This window comes from Papio anubis, chromosome 2 (genome assembly GCF_008728515.1).
Source record: "Papio anubis isolate 15944 chromosome 2, Panubis1.0, whole genome shotgun sequence".
Taxonomy (NCBI): domain Eukaryota; kingdom Metazoa; phylum Chordata; class Mammalia; order Primates; family Cercopithecidae; genus Papio; species Papio anubis.
Genome location: NC_044977.1, coordinates 47,657,371 through 47,677,447, shown reverse-complemented (window position 1 = coordinate 47,677,447; position 20,077 = coordinate 47,657,371). Strand labels below are relative to the sequence as shown.

The 20,077-nt window shown below is 46.0% G+C and overlaps 1 protein-coding gene across 6 annotated transcripts in view; it reads right to left on the bottom strand.

Moving 5' to 3' along the window:
- The window catches only part of EEFSEC (eukaryotic elongation factor, selenocysteine-tRNA specific), a 256,589-nt gene that overhangs the window by 161,422 nt on the left and 75,090 nt on the right, over positions 1 to 20,077 (bottom strand). For 5 of the 6 annotated variants that reach the window (XM_003906909.2, XM_021922724.1, XM_009181369.4 and 2 more), the window contains exon 2: positions 1,619 to 1,826. In XM_003906909.2, the coding sequence (XP_003906958.1) occupies positions 1,619 to 1,826 (208 nt within the window). Of the gene's footprint in view, positions 1 to 1,618; positions 1,827 to 3,377; positions 3,517 to 4,388; positions 5,967 to 20,077 lie in introns of those variants that run through there. The other variant, XM_031663066.1, reaches the window with a different exon arrangement.

Sequence of the window (20,077 nt, the reverse complement as noted above, 5' to 3'; positions counted from 1 at the left end):
GGTTTTTATATGGGAGTCCAAAAGACCTGCTCTTCCTTTTCTGACAAGCAAATAAAACGACAGGGAGATCAAATAACTCACTAAAAAGAAGATATAATTTTTTATCTTCCTTTTTACAGTCTCATATCCACTTCCGTTGGGGATAACAAAGTCTGAATTCTTATGCAACACTTATCTAAATGTGTCGATTTTATCGGATTGATGAATTTTGCTAACAAAAGGCAGCGCTAGGAAATCTTTTATGACATATTTGGCCCATTCACAGGACTGGAGCTTTAATTTAACCAACTTGAGAATTCTGAGGGAGAGCTGCAGGTGTTGGATCTGAAAAAAAAAAACATCATAAATGGGAAGGCATATCAATCTTTATGACAGGGAAACAAAAACGCTCTCTACTTGCTTGCCCTCCACGGGCAGAAGAAGGAGAGGTGGAAGTGGCAGGATATTGTCTCAGGCTGCATAGCAAAGAGGAAGCATCCCTGTCTCCCAGTGACCGCTATTTAGTATTGATCAAAAGGGACTGGCCCAGAGAGGAAGAGAGAAATTGATAAAACAATGAGGTCTGTCAACACTGTGCTCAACAAGGACATTTTCTCATTTTCTTGACCACATCAGAATTAGTCATTCCTGTGGCTGCTTGAGCAACCAGGTGGCTTTCTGTCTTACAGTCCCCCTGTGCCTCCCGCTCCCCTGCCCTTCTCGGTAGCACTGTCAGTTTTCTTCCACACTTACTGTGATCCTGGCCAATTACTTCACCAGGGCTGTGGATTCTCCTGCTAGGGATCTCCCCAAGCTACCTCCTCCCTCCATGCTCTGCCTCATCTCAGAGTAACAGCTTCTCTCCCTGGTAAAACCACTATAGTTCAGTAGCCTCTGCTGCCAACACCCCCTTCTCCTCTCTGCTGCCTCCTGGGTCCTCCTCACGCCAGCCTTCCACCTGTAGCCAGTGATCTCCTAATGAAAACCTCATCTAGCCACCCCCGGCATAAAATTCCTTAATAACTTCCTACTTTCCACAAGATCAAACTATAAACTCCTCGGCAGGAGATGCTAAAAAGGTCCTTTGTGATTTGGTGTTCCCTAATCTGGCCACCAGCAGCAACAACCATCTGTCTGTCTATCCACCCAATTTTATAAGGTTCTGTAACAGAAACAACCAGTCATCCACCAAAATTCATCTTCCCCTTTTGACAATCAAGTTGTAGAGAAGCAGATAGCAAGAGAACACAGTCCTAGCCTCTCTTACACCAAAGTATGGCCAATATATGTAAGCAGGACTAAGTTTTCACCAAGACAATCTAAGTAGAAAGGATCTGAACCCTTCCTGGTTCAGGCCTTGCACACTGGGCACAGAGTCCCTATGTTCCTTCTCCTTCCTGTGAGCTGTGCCTTATCAAATTCTAGTTTCTTTATGTTCCTGTGGTTTTTGGCCTCTTAAAAACATGTTAGCCTTTACCTGATTTAATGCAGCCCTTATGTGAGCAAATGCCAGGTTGAGATTCCACTTACTAGGACGGGAGGCTGACACCTGCCTGTCCAATTCATGTTTGTGAAATGAACATGGGAGGCCCCAGAAGCCTTCTTATGCAGTGAACATTGCTCTCATGAGCAGACCTACTTGGTGTTCTCTAGGGTCTTCTGCATTTTCTTGGTCATTTTATCAACTGCTGCCTGTCTCTTTCCTTCAGCTAAGAGGTCTATTTTGTTCAGCACCACAACCAGCTTCTGGCAGGCAATCTGGCCGATCACAAGGCATTCCGCTGACTGGGTCTGCATCCCCTTGGTCACATCGATGACCAGCATCATCAGATCAATGATCTGGGCCCCTGGGATAAGAGAAGAGAAAGTTAGAAAGGGAAAAGGGGTGGTGAGCCCCACAGAAAGTTGCCCAATGCCCCAGGTCAAAACCCTGCAGTAAAAGTGAGCAAAGTGGAATAAATGGTGACTACACAGCTCCCAGCTGCAAGCCCTGTGCTAGGCACTTGGACCCGAAGCTTCAGAACTGCCATGACAGATGAGGAAACTGAGGCCCACAAAACACAGACAGCTTGCCCAGGGTCACACTGCTAACATGCAGCAAGGCTGGGTTTAGGTATAGGCTCGTCTAACTCCAAAACCCATGCCTTTCTATTGCACCAATCCTATCACTTTCATTCCATTTGACAGAGGAAGAAATGTCTCAGCAAGAAAGAAAAAAAAAAAAGTTTCGTGCTAGGCTTGGCAAATGGTTAAATACTTGCCCTTGCTAAGAAATGAGAGAAGGACTGAGAAAGTAGAGGGGGCGGAAGAGGGAGGATTAGGGAGTGGACAGTATCTTTTCCTCACAGTGCTATGGCTCACTCCTGTTCCTTCTGGGGTATTAGGAGCATCTAAGGTTCTGTGTCATAATCACTAAGTACTGAATGTGTGTGTGTGTGTGCGCTTATGAGCATCATCCTACCATACAGCACACCTGAGCTGAACAACAGCAGGTAGACAGACAAGTTACAGAAAGTGAATGAAGGGAAACTGCTATAAATCATGTCAGGAACATAACGTTAGCCAGTGAACTGACTGTTTCCTTTTTAATGGGATTTGGAGTCATTTCAACAAGAAAGGTGTAACTTCGTACTCCAGGAATATACAAACATTTTCCCTATTAAAATGAAGAATAATTACATTTTGAGTTTATAAGAATGCCCATGAAGCATTTTTCAGGATCGGATTATGGTCATTGGCAATGCAGAGGAGACTGCTCTGTCAATGATTCTGATGATGCTGATTCTACCCCACTACTGGGGACAGAGGGAAGGCATGGAGGAGGGAGGACCTTTCTTTTTCAGGCACTCTGACTATGCACACTAGGTCAGCTTACTTAATCTCCAGTAAGCTTATGTTTCAGATGAAGAAAGGGAGACTCAGAGACATGGGTCTAGATCATGTGCTCTAGATCACACAGCCAACTAGTATTGAAGACACTAGAAATCAGGGCTCCTGACGCCACTGCTGAAGAATTCTTCCCACTGTTCCAAGAGGCCTCTTGGTCACCCCTGTCCTGTGATGCTCCTCTGGGCTCCCCCAGGAGAACGGTGTGTCTCTCTGACTTCAGGTAGGCCTAGGCATGCCCCAACCCTCCTGTCTCCCCCTCTGCTTCTCCCTGTCCAGCCTTCTCTCTCATCCTGCCAGCTGGGGCCACAGGACTAGACCCAGATGCATGCAGCAGCAGCAGCAGCAGCATCTCCCCTGCCAGGTCACGGGCAGGAGGGCCCAGGTCTCTGCTACAGCCCCAGAGAGGATGGACACAGACTCTATCATCTACCATGAACAGGATACCTATTAAAAACAGACTCAACTCATCTGATAGACTCCCTCTCATAGCGATTGAATTACCAGCTCACCTCTGGACTCCTTCTCTGTTCCAGCTCCAGTTCCCATAGCCCATGGCAGGCTCATGTTGGCTAGTCTCTAATGGGCTGCTGCAGCTCAGATGTGGCCCTCCAAACTCCATCCTCCAAACAGCCTCTCCAAAGGCACTTTCTAAAAATATATAACTGATTCATATACTGCTGGGCAGGAGCAGGGGTCGGGGGTTAACTGGTATAACCTCTGCAGAGGTACATAATCTTTGACCCAGCCAAGCTCACGAAACATCCCTGCAGCATGTTTGTTACAGCTAATGTTGGAAACCAAGTAAATGTCCATCAGCAGGGGACAGGTTGAAAATAAGTATATAATGCTATAATGCCATGATAGACTACTATATACAAATTTAAATGAATGGAGAAGCTCTTTATCTACCACTATGGAATGATATCCAAGGTGGAGTGAGTGAGAAAGGCAAGGCACAATGTGCAGAGTGTGATTTGTGTTGAAAAGGGGATAAGGTATAAGTGTGTGTGTGTGTGTGTGTGTGTATGTGTGTGTGTGCACGTGTGTGGGTGTCACATATTGAATAAGTATTTGCTTCCACACACATAAAATATTTCTGAGGGAATGCAAAATAAACTAATGACTTGGTTGTCTGCTGGGAGACAGAAGACGAGTAGGAAGGAAATTATCTGTATATTAGTCAGTTTCTTTTCATTTTAAACAGGGGTGTGCAGTATCTGTCCTAAAATAAAATTATAATTTTAAGTGCATAAATAAATAAATAATACAATAAAACACAGACCTGACCATGCCCTTCTCATGCTAAGAGCCCCACTGTCCCCTGAAAAAAAAAAAAAAAAGACTCCCCAGTGTGGCTTTGGAGGATCCCTGTTTTTTAACTACCAGTTGCTTCCCACTCACCTTGTGCCAAGCACCATGCTATATGCTCCATAAACCCTTTCCTGGGCTTTTCACCCTCTCCCCACAGCCCCATGACACTCACGCCTCCCTCACACAAGCTGAGCCCAAGCCTTCCCTACCTGGAAGATACACCCAACTGTCTTCCGGCTTCTAACTGTCAGTAAATCTGGGAACTGGCCACAGGGCTGTGAGACTGGGTCTTGAGGCAGGATGAGATAAAGCCCAGCAGGGAACAAGGAGGGAGGAACACGTTGGGGGCCCAGCCTGTTTTCCAGTCTCCATCTTCATAGCAGAATGGATCCTGCACCGGCCCCAGAGGCCTACCTCTCTGGTGGGCGAAGCTGTGCCCACAGAACCAAGGCCACTCAGCCTCATGGGTTCCTTAAGGACTTCTCCAGAGTAACTCTGACTATCCAAGTTCCCTCTAGAACTTAAACACCCCCTACTACTTAGCCCCTACTTTACAGATGAGGAAGTCAAGGCTTTAGGGAAGTCTGTTGACTGCTCATGGTTATACAGCAGGCAGGCGGCAGAGAAGAGACCTGAACCCTGGTGCTCAGGCTCTTAACTCCCATGCCACACAGCCTGCCCTGCTCAGTGGGGACCCAGTCCACAATCTCCCCGCCTTCCCCCATCAACTCTCCCATTTCCCATCTAAAGATCAAGGTAGGACCCAGATAGACTCTCGCCCCTTTCCCTGCCTTGCTTTTGCCCCTGCTCCTGTTTTGCCCAGAACACCTGCCCCAGGTTCACTTGCCCCTGATCCTTGATGCCCCACCCAGCTCCACGCTGAGGGTTCATAACCAAGGCCTGGGTTTTCAATCTGTATTCACAGCACAAGACCCAGCTTGGGCACAGCTTAATACATTGTTGTTGGACTAATGCAGCAAATGTCCGTATCCCTGTATCTTCCACTTTATTCACCAAGAATCTGTTCCTCTTCTCCAACAGTCGATTTCCTATTGGTATACACAACTATCCAGTAGGGGAATGACTCATGTGCTCCACGCATCAGGCCCTCTTGCTTCTCACGCCTATTGAGATCCTGTGGATGGGAAATGAAACTGATTGACAGACCCAGAAAACTAAGCACAGATAGGACCCAAACACTCAGGAGCCAGTTGGGATTTCATCCGCAGCCTGATCCGGCATCCACAAGCTGTCTTTGTTCCAAAAGGCCAGACTCTTGAGCAGACCCTCTGCAGGGCAGCCAGCACCAGGGACTTCTAAGGAGCCCAGAGGTCAGAGGGACTTGACTGGCCACACTGAGAACCAGAGTAGCACTGGAAACCCGGCGTCATCACCAGGCAACTGCCTGCTGCCCGGCAGCAGCTCTCAGTTACTTTCTTTTCTTCATCAAACTTTTGATCAGACGACAGGAAGTGACACAACTGGCCCGTCTTGCCTTTTTCAAAATCCCTAGTATTTTCATAGAATGAATCAAACAGTGTCCTTCCCAATTCCCATGAACCCAGGGTAGGAAATCGCTCTGAGACTGGAGGGACATAGCAAGCGAGTGGGTGGGAAACACAAGACAAAAAAATTGAGGCTTATAAATGATCCTCTATATTTCCCAATCTATCAGAGTTTTTCATCTAGTTGTACTGACTACAGTATCCTTAAAAGATTTGCAGAATAATTATAATAGGGTTAAAGTTTCTCAGTACTTTTAAAAATTACAATTTCCAATTCTGCAAATTATATATGTTAATCATTTCAAAAATAATGAAAAACTTCCAAGGGTCAGCATTTAACAAAGTATAAGTTATCTGTAAGGTGTGATTTTCCTTTTGGGACTGAAGGAATAAAATATGTTCAGAAAAGAAATATTTCAGCTGGAGAAACTTAACATTATACTTTGAACATATTTTAGCAACCTCAAAATCAGATTTTTTTAAAAAATCAAAGCTATGGGCATTATAAGAAGGAGAAATAATATTAAATTTAAAATAAATTTAAAAAATTTTTATTTCCAACTTATATTTTAAGTTCAGGGGTACCTGTGCAGGATGACCAGGTTTGTTACGTAGGTAAATCTGTGCCATTATTTGTTATTTTTTTATTTTTATTTTTTTAATTTTAGAGGCACAATCTTATTGTTGCCCAGGCTGGAGTACAGTGGTGCAATCATAGCTCACTGCAGCCTTGAATTCCTGGGTTCAAATGATCCTCCTGCCCTAGCCTCCCAAGTAGCTGGTACCACAGGTGCATGCCACCATATCCAGCTTACTTTTTAAATCTTTTTGTAGAGGTGGGGGCTTGCTGTGTTGCCCAGGCTGGTCTCGAACTCCTGGCCTCAAGAGATCCTCCCACCTCAGCCTCCCAAAGTGCTACTAGGATTACAGGCATGAGCCACTGTGCCTGGCCAAAATTTGTTTTCAACTGGTCACTTTTAAAATATTTATTGAACAATGTAAATACATTTTATCAACAATATAAAACTGCAGTGGCAATTAATATCCTACTATTATTATGACCATTTGCCAAATACATCAACTCTCTCTGTGCCTTAGCCTGCTCATCTTATATGAGGACGATGATACTGCCTATGTTATTGGATTGCACTGAAGACTCAATGAGATCACATATATAAAGGGTTTAGAACAGTGCCTAGACATATGAAATCCTCAATTATATTAGCTGTTACCATAGTTTTTACTTCTACATCTGCTATTAAGACATGCACAGTGGTAGTCTACATGTCTTCATCTCCTCTTACCTGCATCTCAACACCAACTCTACAATATGGGCATTACAAATGGGAAAACAGACTGGGCCTGTAATCCCAGCACTTTGGGAGGCTAAAGTAGGCAGATCACTTGAACTCAGGAGTTCAAGACCAGCCTGGGCAACACAGTGAACCCCGTCTCTACAAAAATACAAAAATTGGCTTAGCGTGGTGGCATACGTCTGTAATCCCAGCACTCTGGGAGGCTGAGGTGGGTGAATCGCTTGAGCTCAGGAGTTTGAGACCAGCATGGGGCAACATGGAAACCCTGTCTCTACAAAAAAAATACAAAAATTAGCTGGGCGTGGTGGCACATGCCTGTAATCCCAGCTACTTGGGAGGCTGAGGTAGGATGATCACCTGCACCCAGAGAGGTCAAGGTTGCAGGTCAAGGCCTGATTACACCACTGTACTCCAGCCTGGGTGACAGAGTGAGACCCTGTCTAAAAAAGAGAAAGAGAGAAAATAAAGGCTCAGAGAGGTGAAGTAACCAAGTCAGGTCAAGGAGCAAGGGTTCAGAGGGATTTACACTCAGTCTACTGATTTTGCTCTACGACAGTATCCTGAAACTCTGAGCAGCAAGATCTTATGTCCAGAATAAAACAAATGCTCTCTACAAGCCCCCTGTGAGTGTTCCAGGACAAAATGGGCAGGTTTCAGACATTCTCACCTCAGAACACAGCTCCTCAGACTCCAGGGTGAGAGCCTTATAATCACAAGATGATACCATTATTGCAGCTGTTTTTATTCATTTATTCAGTGTATTGCCTATCTCCCCATTGTATAGGTAAGAAGACTAAGGCTGAGGCAGGTTAAATAACTTGCCCAAAGTCACCCAACTAGGGACAAGAACCCAGGATTGATCAGGCTCCATCCAACACAGGTTGCAGCTGTCCCAACCCTGACTCTCTGCCAAGGGCAGGGGATGGAAGGGCAGCAAGATTTCAGCCACATTGTAGCCCATTTTCTGAGAGAGCAAGGAGAAAATCAGTCTTAAGGAGAATTAGTTTTCCTCCTTCTGCAATTTTCCTGAAACAGGGTAAGCCTGGACTTTACTTCTCAAACTCCCACTGGTACCAGGAAGGTGTGGGACTAGCCTGTCCTCCTCAGCACAGGCTCAGAGGATTTGGAAATGGAAGGGGTTTAGACAAGAGGGTCATTTTACAGACCAAGGAAACGAGGGCCACAAACAAGAGGAAGTGGGGAAGAGCAGGGCTTGGAGGTCCCCAAGCTTGGGTATGTTCAAATCACAACCTTACCAGGAGCTTCAATTTCCTCATCCACAATCAGGACCTAAACAAAGATGCCTCCTGCAGAAGATTGGGAAAGACTCAGCCCTAAGCACTCTCAGTAAGCAGGAGCTGGTACTAACAGCTGTGAGCACTGAACCTGGGCCCCACTACGCTTGGTCGAACTGTAACAAGGCCTGCTGTCCCCAATAGTCCAGGCAGACCCCAGGCAAACACAAGTGGACAAAGCCTGCTGATGGAGTTGGGGAAGGGGAAAGGGGAGGAGAGGAGGTCGGTGGTCACGACCAGGCCCCCCACAGTGCCTGTGACCTAGCACCCACCTGGGCACAGGGCAGCATGCCACACTCGTGCACTCTCTCTCAGCCTTTCTGCTCAGCCCTCTCCCTGAAGCCAAACACTCATGCTGCCCATGCTGCTAACAACCACCAGGTTACTCCATCGACTGCAGGAGGTGCTAGGAGTCTAACAGGCTGGAGGCTCCTGGCCAGGCCCAGACCCTCCAGTGGGGACCGGGAGGCCAAAGGAGGCCCCAGTCACAGGAGAAGGCTCCAGGGACCCTGGTCCTTGTTATCACCAGATAACCATTTTCATGAACAGTTTCAGACGGAGGGGAGTTTTGTAAAGCTATTCATCCTCTCTGTGCTCCATCTCCACATCTGTAAAACATAAATAATAACTGCATTTCTGTTTTCTACTGACAGTGGTGTCTACCACCCTAGTTGGAAACTCAGGTTCCTATAGAGGAGACAGCCCAGAGGGAGGGCATGTTTTGATCTGAGGCATGTGATCAAGGAATTCATGGAGAGGGATGCTGCCTGTGGGCAGGAGGAATGGGGCAGCAGCTTGGAAGCCCACCTCAAGTTCTGAGGCAGGTGGGGGCAGAGGGTAAGCATCTCGCCCTGCCAGCTGCACAGCCTCAGGCAAGTACACCTCTTGACCTCTTGGAGCCTGGGATTCCTCCTTTGAAGATGCTGATGCCAGAGACAAGACTGTAAGGTGGAGGAGGGCACCTCGCCCAGCACCTGCCACATGCCCCAGACTCACTAAATGTAAGCTGCTGTCAGTATCACGATGCCCAGCACAGCAAGAGCTCAAGAACTGGCCTCCTACTTCCTTTAGGACTCACATATACCCAAAGGCCTTGTGCCCTCCAGAGGAGGAAGAGGAAGAGTATTAACGGCAGCATGGAGCGAATACAAACAGTGCCTCCACCAATTCCTGTGGACCCAGCAGCTGGCCCCTCATGGAGTTTCTTGGTAAGTGCCAGCCAACAGCCTGGAGCACTGTGTCCACAACTAGGCAGGACATCCTTATTGTTTGAACTGCCCTGCAAAGGTGGGCTCCTCCACAAACATCCTGGCCAAATCCCACCAGACTTGCAGGGAGACCCCTGAGCAGGAGAAGCTGACCCAGCAGAACTAGACATTGCTGTCCTGGTCCCATGAAGCATTAACAGTCAAACCCCGGCTCCTTGGTCTCCAGGTAAAGGACATGCCCTACCAAGTGGACCAGAAGAAGTTTAAGGAACTCCAAGTACCGGAAGTAACAAGTGGGAACAGAGTTGACCCAGCATCCAGCAGGGACACTGCAGTGTGCTGCCTGACTGACAAGAAACCCAAAAGCAGCAGCCACAATACAAATAACAGCCATTACACACTTTGGGAGGCCGAGGTGGGCAGATTGCCTGAGCTCAGGGGTTTGAGAACAGCATGAGCTAGCATAGTGAAACCCTGTCTCTACTAAAATACAAAAAATTAGCAGGGTGTGGTGGTACACACGGAGGCTGAGACACGAGAATTACTTGAACCCAGGAGATGGAGGTTGCAGTGAGCCGAGACTATGCCACTGCACTCTAGCCTGCACAACAGAGCAAGCTCAAAAAAACCCCCCAAAAAACCCCGAATAACAGCCACTGTGGATTGACAGCTGAATTGGAGCCAAGGACTTCACATCACTGGCTGCAAACTGACAACTTAAAGATGCCTGAGGATCTGGAATGGGCATTGTCTAGCCTGTGCAGTGCCTGTTAGAATATGCATGCACTGCCAACATTTACAACTTGAGAAATGTCACATGAAAATCTCCATGAATTAGCAAATGTAGTTAGACCGGGCCTTTGTCTGATGTGGGTGAGGAGCAGCTGTCTCCTGGAGAACAGTCATGCATTCCCAACTTTACCCTGGTTCCTGCAATTCCCTGTTGCCTCACACCCCAGCATTTATACTACCAGCCTGGCTCCCAACAGGCACTTGAGCTTGTGACTTCTGCATTAGTTCTAATCCTCGCCACTATCCCTAGAAGAGGAGATCTCCCATTTCCATAAAGAGAAATCTGAGGTTTAATTGCCCAACAGTTAACAGCAGAGGCAGCGCTAGAACCAAGGGCTGTTTGACTTCAAAATTTCTGCTTTTTCTATTACCGGCTGCCTCTTGGCCAGAATCATGCATTCCTGAGTGCTCTGGGAACCCTAAGGCATCCCAAAGAGCAGGTGGGCAAGGCCCTGAGGATAGAGAGGAAGGAGAACAAAGTACACAACCTGAGGCATAGTCGTGCAGGCGGGAACCAAAGGAGACATTCATCACCACCTGAAGAAAGGCCAGGGTGAACAACGAGAGCATGTCAGCAGTGGAGGAACAGGAGGAACAACAAAGAGAGTCCATGTAAGACATCAAGGCAAAAAATAAACAGCCCTGGACAAGACAGCAGACAAATAGAGGTGCTGGACCCCTGCCAAAAGGAAAGAAAGCCAAAAAAACAAGAAATGTTAGAGACTCGTGGCAAAACACCCACAGAGCTGGGAGAGGGGAGCAGGGCAGGATGCAAGTCCATTTGCTGGCTGCACAATCTTGAGTGAGGAGCTTTCCCTCTCTGAGCCCCAAGGTGCACATCTGGAAACAGGGACAATCACATAATTGTGATAAAGGGACAATGGGTAGTCATCTAGATAAAAATAAAATTGGATGTCTACCATACACATGACACCAGAATAAATTCCAAATGGATCAAAGTTTCAAACGTAAGAACAGAAAACCAAGAAAGTACTGAAAGAAAGGGTGAGAAAAAATTTTTTTATAATCTTAAAAGTAAAAAGATACCTAGGTAAGAAACAAAACCCATAGAATAAACATAGAAGAAAGAATAAAAGGAAACACTGACAAATTCAACAACATAATAACCAAATATCTCTATATAGGAAAATATGATAAAGTCCAGTGACAAGGGAGAGAAGCTTAAAATGCATACTACACACAAAGGACTGTTTTCCTTAATATTCAAATTGGAAATACTGAAATTGATTTTTTAAAGAGAGCAACAGTCCAATCAAAAATGTAAATGGTATCAACAGCTAGTTCACATGCAGCACTTTTACTGAGCACTCCCTCATGCCAGACGTAGAGTTGGTGGCTGGCACATTTGAAAGGCCAGACAGACAACAGTCCCTACCCCTTGCAATTGGGAACTCACAGTCCAGTAGGGTAAAGCAAAAGCAAACATTAAAACACAGTAAGTGAATTTCACAGTAATTCACTTACTGTGAAAGGCTATGCATCCTGGGGAGAAAGAGTAGAAGTAGGCTCTGTCTGGGAAGCAGGTGGCCTGCAATTTTAAATCAGGTTGTCAGGAGAGTCCTCACTGAGAAGGAGCTATCTGGGCACAGACTCAGAGGAGAAGGAGTTGGTAGGCAACAGAGGGAGGAGCCAGTGCAAAGCCTCCACATGCGTTTGAGGAAGAGGAAGGAGATGAAGTCAGAGAAATAAGCAGGGGCATAAAGAAATAAAAATAGCTCAAACATGATAAGACAACCCACCTCACCAGTAACAAAAAAAATGCAAATTAAAACCACTGTACACTGAAATTCTGTTTTTCACCTACTGGACTGACCAAATAATACTGATGATAATACAAAGAGCTAACATGTGTTGAGTGTTCAGCCTGCCTAGACCTGGCATTCTGGGAGCCTGCTGATACTCTGCGTCACTGCCGCCCCCCACCCCCACCCCAACCATTTACAGATGAGGAAATTAAGTCACAGGTTGCAGAACTAGAAAGACAGGGAGCTAGAATTCAAAATCAGGCTATGCGGCTCCAGAACCCAAGTTTTACCTAGGAGGCCAAGTCACCTTAAACATTTGGTAACACTCTTGGCCAGGCACAGTGGCTCATGCCTATAATCCCAGCAATTTGGGAGGCCAAGGCAGGCGGATCATTTGAAGTTGGGAGTTTGAGGCCAGCCTAGCCCATGTGGTGAAACCCCATCTCTACAAAAAATACAAAAATTAGCCAGATTCGGTGTTGCGTGCCGGGTGTTGCTGCATAATCCCAGCTACTCAGGAGGTTGAGACAGGAGAAACACTTGAACCCAGTAGGCGGAGGTTGCAGTGAGGCGAGATTGTGCCACTGAACTCCAGCCTGGGCGACAGAGTGAGACTCCATCTCAAAACAAACAAACGAACGAACGAACAAACAAACAACACTTTGCCCCTCCACGCAGGGAGACAGATAATCCTGCCTGTCACTGGGGTGGGGTTGGCAGTGGGAGCAGCACATGCTGGCAAATGGCCGTCAGGCACTTCTGGGGACTAGCAGTGACCCACGTGCACACGGGGCACATATGTGGACACTCACTGCCACGTGTCTAGAAGAGCAAAAACTCAGAACCAGCCTGAGTGCCTGTTGGAAGGGAAGTTAACTAAACTATGATATATACCTAAAACAGAACATGACACAGCTATTTAAAAACACCAAGGTCAGAGCTCTAGCGGAGCTGGTGTGTTCACTGTGTGCACAGTATATTGCCACTTCTAGAGAATCCATGGAAGAAAGAACATGCTTAAAAATCATGAAGTGTCTTTGGAATCTTTAGAAGAAACTGGTTATAGCAGTTTGCTTCCAGGAAGTAAACTAGGTAAGCAGGGGAATAAGAGGAAGATTTACTTTTTACTGTGTACATTTTTGTACCTTTAAGATTCTGAACTACGTACATACATTACTGACTCAACAGCAATTTATTTTTAAAAGTAAAGCTTCAGGCTGGGCGTGGTGGCTCAGGCCTATAATCCCAGCACTTTGGGAGGCTGAGATGGGGGGACTGCTTGAGCCCAGGAGTTCGAGACCAGCCTGGGCAACATGAAGAGACCCCACCTCTACAAAAAAAAACAAAAAAACAACAAAAAACAAAAATTAGCTGGGTGTGGTGGTGCGCACCTGTGGTCTCAGACATATGGGAGGCTGAAGCAGGATAATCACTTGAACTCAGGAGGCAGAGGTTGCAGCGAGCCGAGATCACACCACTGCACTCCAACCTGGGCAACAGAATGAGACCCTGTCTCAAAAAAATAAAATAAAATAAAATAGTAAGTAAAAGTAAAGCTTCGTATCACTGGAAAACCAGTATAATTTACCATAAGTGAAAGGTTTAAAAAAAGAAGTACAATAAAAATAAAACACTGTTATTAAGTTCTAGCCAGACATGGTTACAGTAATAGGCACTGAGCTTGCAATGTTAAGAGAAGTATAAGAGCTCCCAGCACCAATCTGAGACCTCCTTAAAGTCATCAGAAGGACTTAAAGAATCTTGAAGTGGGAATAACTTTCTCACTGGGATCGACGTTCCTTAACACCATATCTGTGCACACATGAAGTCATCTCAGACACAACTCTAGGTATGTACCTGTCCTATCAGGAAACTTGTTAAGAGGCCGGCTTTGATCTACAAGTTAGACGATCCACCTAAGGCAGGGTGGGAGGGTAGAAGAGAGAAGAAGACACCCAGTTATGTCTGCTTAGTGGTCATAAAGATTTTCTGTTAATGAGGTTTCAGCCTTCTGCAAGACCAGTGAAGAAACCATGGCAATGTCCTCGCACCACAGTCAGTCATGTCAGCCTTGCTAGAGAGCAACCCCTAAGTCTCTGTCTGGCTGGACCAAAACCATGCTGTTGTATGCAAGCATGGTCACAAAGACGACTCAAGGTTGATGGGCATACGGGAGTCCTCTGTACTATTCTTAGAGCCTTTCTCTAAGTTTGAAATGACTTTGAAATAAAAAGCTTAAAAATGAAAAAATGGGCTGGGAGCAGTAGCTCACGCCTGTAATCCCAACTCTTTGGGAGGCTGAGGTAGGCGGATCACTTGAGGTCAGGAGTTCAACACCAGCCTGGCCAACATGATGAAATGCCATCTCTACTAAAAATACAAAAATTAGCCAGGTGTGGTGGTGCGTGCCTGTAATCCCAGCTACTCAGGAGGCTGAGGCAAGAGAATTGCTCGAATCCAGGAGGCAGAGGTTGCAGTGAGCCGAGATCATGCCACTGCACTCCAGCCTGGGCAACAGAGCAAGACTCTACCTCAAATAAATAAATTAAATAAATAAATAAATAAATAAAAAGATGACTACAGGTCAGGGAGTTGGGGACAGGAAGAAAGAGAATGAACACATATTGCATGCCTAAGAATGCACCAGGCACATTATTTCAATTAATCTTAACAGCTCAGGAAGGAAACATTTATTATTATTCACAGGTGCAGAAGCTAAGACCTGAAGAGATTTGAAGGATCTGATGTGACTTGCCCTCAGTCACACAGCTAACAAACTGGAGGACTGGATTAGAACCCAAACTTCTAACTCAAGAGGAGAACTCGTACCATGATACAAAGCAATATCGCCTGTCCGCCAGAGTCTAACAGCCTGCATGCCCACCATGAGGCTGAGGAAAGAGGAAGTTAAGGAGATGCTCAAGGTCAGAGGTAGGGACCTATCTAATGAAGGGTGCTCCCTATCTAATGAAAATACAAAATAAAGTGATCTTCAACAGAAGCATGAAGGAGCTCAGGTAGATCTGTAAGAGAACTTCCTGAGAGCAAGGGCTGGTAAAGATGTGGATGGATAACTGGAGACATGATTAAAGAGCTCTGTGGCTAAAAGTTTTCAAGACGGCTGATCCACATCAGGGAAGAAGTATGAATTAAGTGAGGGTTCTCCATCCATGAGCCATCTTCATGATTTCTGCCAGGCCCATGGATACTACCTCTACTATTATTTACTCACATGTATGTTTAAATCACATCATTTTAAAAAATTCAAATGCACTTATATTAAAAACAACTTTACATGACCTAAGTACAATACTATTAAACTTGCATTAAGGAGAAATTAACTGTAAAGATAAATGAAACGTTATTAGATGTTAACTGGACAACACGGCCTGCTGAAGCACTGAGCCTGGAACTCACTCTCTGCTGAAAAGGGGTCAGCAAGAGGTAGGGAAAGGCATGCTGGCACTAAATTCAGGGACTGGAAGAGAACTGGAAAATGCATGACCTTCAGTCCTGCTAAGCCAGAGCATTAATGATGTGCCAGGCATCAGCTCATAGCATCCCCTTATCGTCAGCCAGGAGCGGCCCACCCCTAGGGAGGCAGTGAAGTAGACACCCATCACCGGGAGGACAAGAGGCAGAGTCAGCATCATACAGGGAGACACACAAAGAGCAGAGGTTTCCAAGCTCCTGTCAGGGCCAAGGAGTCCACGGGGTGATGGCTGCTTATGCCGCCTTTCCAGATGCAAGCAGACATGAGGGCTCTGTAGGGCCACAGGGCTCCCAACCTAACCAGGGAGTTTTGCCTTTTTGCTTCTTTAAGCTACTGTGTCTATCTGGGGTAATCTTTTTAGCTGACTTTGCACAACAGTACAACTCCTCTTCAAGAGCAGTGAAAAAGAGCAGAAAATGGAATTTGAAATGTAGAAATAAAATAATTGTGGGCCATAAGCTATAATTTGATTTCATGCTTTACAAGGAAATGAAAGAAGGCTTCCTTAAAATGTACAGTTTCTGCTCTCTCCCGCCTCAATCCCCTTCCCCCCTTTTTAACCATTTTAGGATTTCCTCTAGCACCGAAGAGAAAATAGGATTGTGGAAAATGTTCAGTTCTCAAGTGTCACTACCACTCAGGGCAAGCTCGATTTTAATGTGAACTTCCCATTCCGGGTAAGAGGAAATTCTTCAATTAATAAACCGGGTGTGCGGAGGCCAGTCTTTAAGGTTTAATCAATTTCATCTGTACTTAGGATAAAAAGACTGACTATTCTACTTTTTCCCCCTCGTTTTCCTTCTTTAAAAAAATAATAAAATGAATGTTTTATTTTAAATTCTTTGAGGTTCGTATCTCCTGTTTCAGGAAATATTGTCTATTTCATGCAGTGAGTATGAAAACTTCCCCCTACCCCCTGCCCAACTTTTTTACTTTTCCTCTAAATCTTTATTCAAAAATAACTAAATTATCCTTTGCCCTTATATACTATAACAGCTTGGGAGATGATATGAGTTATACAGGATTTTGGCAGACACCTTGAGGGGCGCTTGGGGGTGGGGGTGGGAACAGACAGACGAATCACCAAATATGGATACAAGAACTTCTGGACAAAACAGTAAGAGGTAGACACAGGAATGTGAATTACGAAGAAAACCCTGAGCACACTTCACCATCAGCGACGCCTGAAATCCAAACAGAAACCTCGCCCACGGAAGAGCCCCTGCACTGTGTATCCTCATGACTCTCCCAGTTCTCTCAGCTGGGGAGCGGGGGGAGATGCAAAAGGATGGCTTGGAATCTCAGAATTAAACCCAGGAGCTTTCCCAGCAGTGCTGAATAAACACTCAGACTTGCCAACCAACCAGGAACAAGAGGCCCTAACAGGGCACCGAGAACCCCTGACTCTTTCGTTAGGTGACATGGACACTGAGTCTACCTCGGATCCTGGGGCAGGGTTGGGAATCAGGCCCCACAGCAAAGGGCTCAGGGCACAATCCCTGGAGAGGGCCAGCTTGAGTTGGAGCCCCTGCTCCACTTACCAGCGGTATGATCTTTCACAAAATGCCTGGGCTCTCCAGGCCTGTTTCTTCACCTTTCATATGGAGATGAAACCATTACTAACCTTTTAGAAAGGTATATGATGTGCCTAGCAGACTGCTTAGAACAAAGAAGGTACCTGATCCATGAGACGGGAGAGCCAGAGTTACAAAGATCTGTGCAATTCAGTGTCATCTCAATTCTTCCCACAAGGTGCCTTAGGGAAAAGGCTATTTTTTTAAAGTCAATAAGTTTCACAAAAATTCTGGAACTCTGGGGCCCTGTCAATGTGATTTCCATTGTGAAACTGAGTGGAGGGCCTCATCATTCATAACAATGGCTACCAATTATCAAGGTCTCAACTGGGCTGGCCACAGTGCCAAGCAACAGCCCATCCAGGTATGAGAAATCTGAGGCTTGGAAAGTTAGACACAGAGCCCAGTCCACAATGAGGGCTCACTAAAATGAGGGGAAGGAGGCAAGGGAACACAGGAGAGAGGGGATGGAGGGGATGAAAGGGAGGAGAGGAGTGGGGGGACAGTGCAGTCCTATAACTAGAACATGGTGGAGCCAGGAGCCGACGCTAGCTCTGCCTGATCTGAAGCAACATAAATTAGTTCCACTGGCCACCTCCCTGAAGGTCAACAAAGAGGATTTCTCTTGAAGACAGCACCCAGTGATCTCCAAGGGAAACTGAAGGAAACTTCCTGGAGTCCTCCATCTCTAGATTTCAGGGCATGCCTATTGATGCACGGGCCAACTTGAGAGTGAGGGCAAGGTGTGTGGGGAGACAGACAGACTTTGCAGGGAACATTCTGGATTCTACTTCAGCTTCCCCAATCTGCTTGCTAAGTGAGAACTGTCTAAATGCCCTTATCTATTTAAGCCTCAGTCTCTCCTACCTGTAAAATGGGGATCATATACTATAAACAGAGCAATGTGAGGCTCATGGATACTTGCTAACCAACCTCACTTGGGTCTGGGAGACAGCAGGTGCTTCGTCATGAAAATGATCATTATGAGCGCTCTTGAGCCTGAGTTCCCATTCTCCCTAACAAATGCTATCATTTCACAAAGGCCTGTTCTAAAGTAAAGGAAGGGGAGAGCAGTTGTCCCAAATATAAAAGCCTCCAGTGGCCAAGTACAGTGGCTCACACCTGTAATCTCAGCAATTTGGGAGGCTGAGGAGGGAGGACGGTTTGAGGCAAGAGTTTGAGAGCTGTCTGAGCAACATAGTGAGACCTCCATCTTTATAAAAAAGTTTAAAAAACAAAAATTAGCCACGTGCAGTGGCACATACCTGTAGTTCTGGCTACTCTGAAAGTTGAAGGAGAGATGGCTTCAGCCCAGGAGCTCAAGGTTGTAGTGAGTTATGATCGTGCCACTGTATTCCAGCCTGGGCCACAGAGCACGATCTTATCTCGAAAGAAAAGAAAGAAAAGGAAGGAAGGAAGGGAGGGAGGGAGGGAAAGAATGAATGAATGAAAAAACAAAACAACGAAAGAATGAAAGAAAGCGAGCGAGAAAGAAAAGAAAGGAAAGGAAAGGAAAATAAAAGAAAGAGAAAGAAAGGAAAAGAGAAAAGAGAAAAGAAAGAGAAGGAAAAGGAAAGGAAAGGAAAGGAAAGGAAAGGAAAGGGAAGGGAAAGGGAAAGGGAAAGGAAAAGGGAAAGGGAAAGGGAAAGGGAAAGGAAGGGAAGGGAAGGAAAGGGAAGGAAAGGAAACCCTCCAGGGCTGGTGGGCACCTCACACGAGCAACATGGGCTAGGCATAAGTCAAGGTGCGAGACCAAAGGGAACAGAAACTCCTGCACCCCATTTGGAGGGGACCGTTTCTCCTCAGCTCCAGTACACCATGGCCAGACAGGAATGTAGGCCTCAAGTTGCCAGATCCTCCGATTTTTTAAGAGATGCCAAAAATCTGGAATATTATATGAAATTCGCCAATGTTTAAATGTTGACAACCAATTGAAAAAAATGTTTAAACAGCATGGCCCAAACAAAACATGTTCATGGGCCAAGACTGGCCTGTAACTCCCTAGTGTGAGAACTCTGGAGTTTTCGTTAGAAAGGAAAGTTCGAAGAAACAGAATAAATATCCAGCCTCTTTGGCCTGTAACTATTGGAGTCAGAAAAGCACTCAGGAATCAATCCGCTGCACCTGGGGTAGGGCAGATTTGACAGTCCAATCCTTCTTTCTCCCATGAGACATGTTTTGCCCTTGGTGGGCCTAGGGAAGGTAGATGCCAGGAGGGTCATCCTGGAGGAAAGGACAGTGGGCTCTCTGGGGTCCAAATGAGACCAGATGAATCTCACTCAGCCCTTGCCCCTCCAGCAGGGCCACGAGGGGAGAGCACTTCGCTCTCTGGCCTTGGCTTCTTCTAAAGCTGATGAAAAGGCCATGCGGAGTCTGCCAAACACTCGCTCCCTAACACTCTGGACCGAGGCCCCACAGCTAGTATCACAGCCACACTATACATATGCTGTGTAAAAACAGGGCCCACTTCGTAGACTGTTAGGACTGAAGGAGTTAACGCATGTGAAAGTTCCAAACAGTCTCCGACATTATTTTCTCTCTAGTGGGGATTTTCCCTAGAATTTCACACATAGGTTTTCATACTGAGTCTCAATATAGCCCCAGGAGGTAGAAAGCCCAGGAATAACCTAAGACAATTATTTCCCTGGATGATGAAGCAGGAAAACCTCAGAGATACCAGGCTGGAATTTCCTCTGGGACAGAAGTTATTCTTATCAAGCCCCTTCCACAAGAAATGAGCACTGTTTTCATAGGTGACATTTAATGTAGTGTTTACTATAACTAGGTTCTGATCTAAGTGCACTGCATACATCAGCTCACTGAACTCAGTCCTTGGATATAGGTACTATTACCAACACCCTCATTTTGCAGATGATCACATCAAGGCACAGAGAGTTTGCACTGCCTGCTTGCCCAAGGTAAAATTGTCAGGTAAGTGCAGGGACAGGA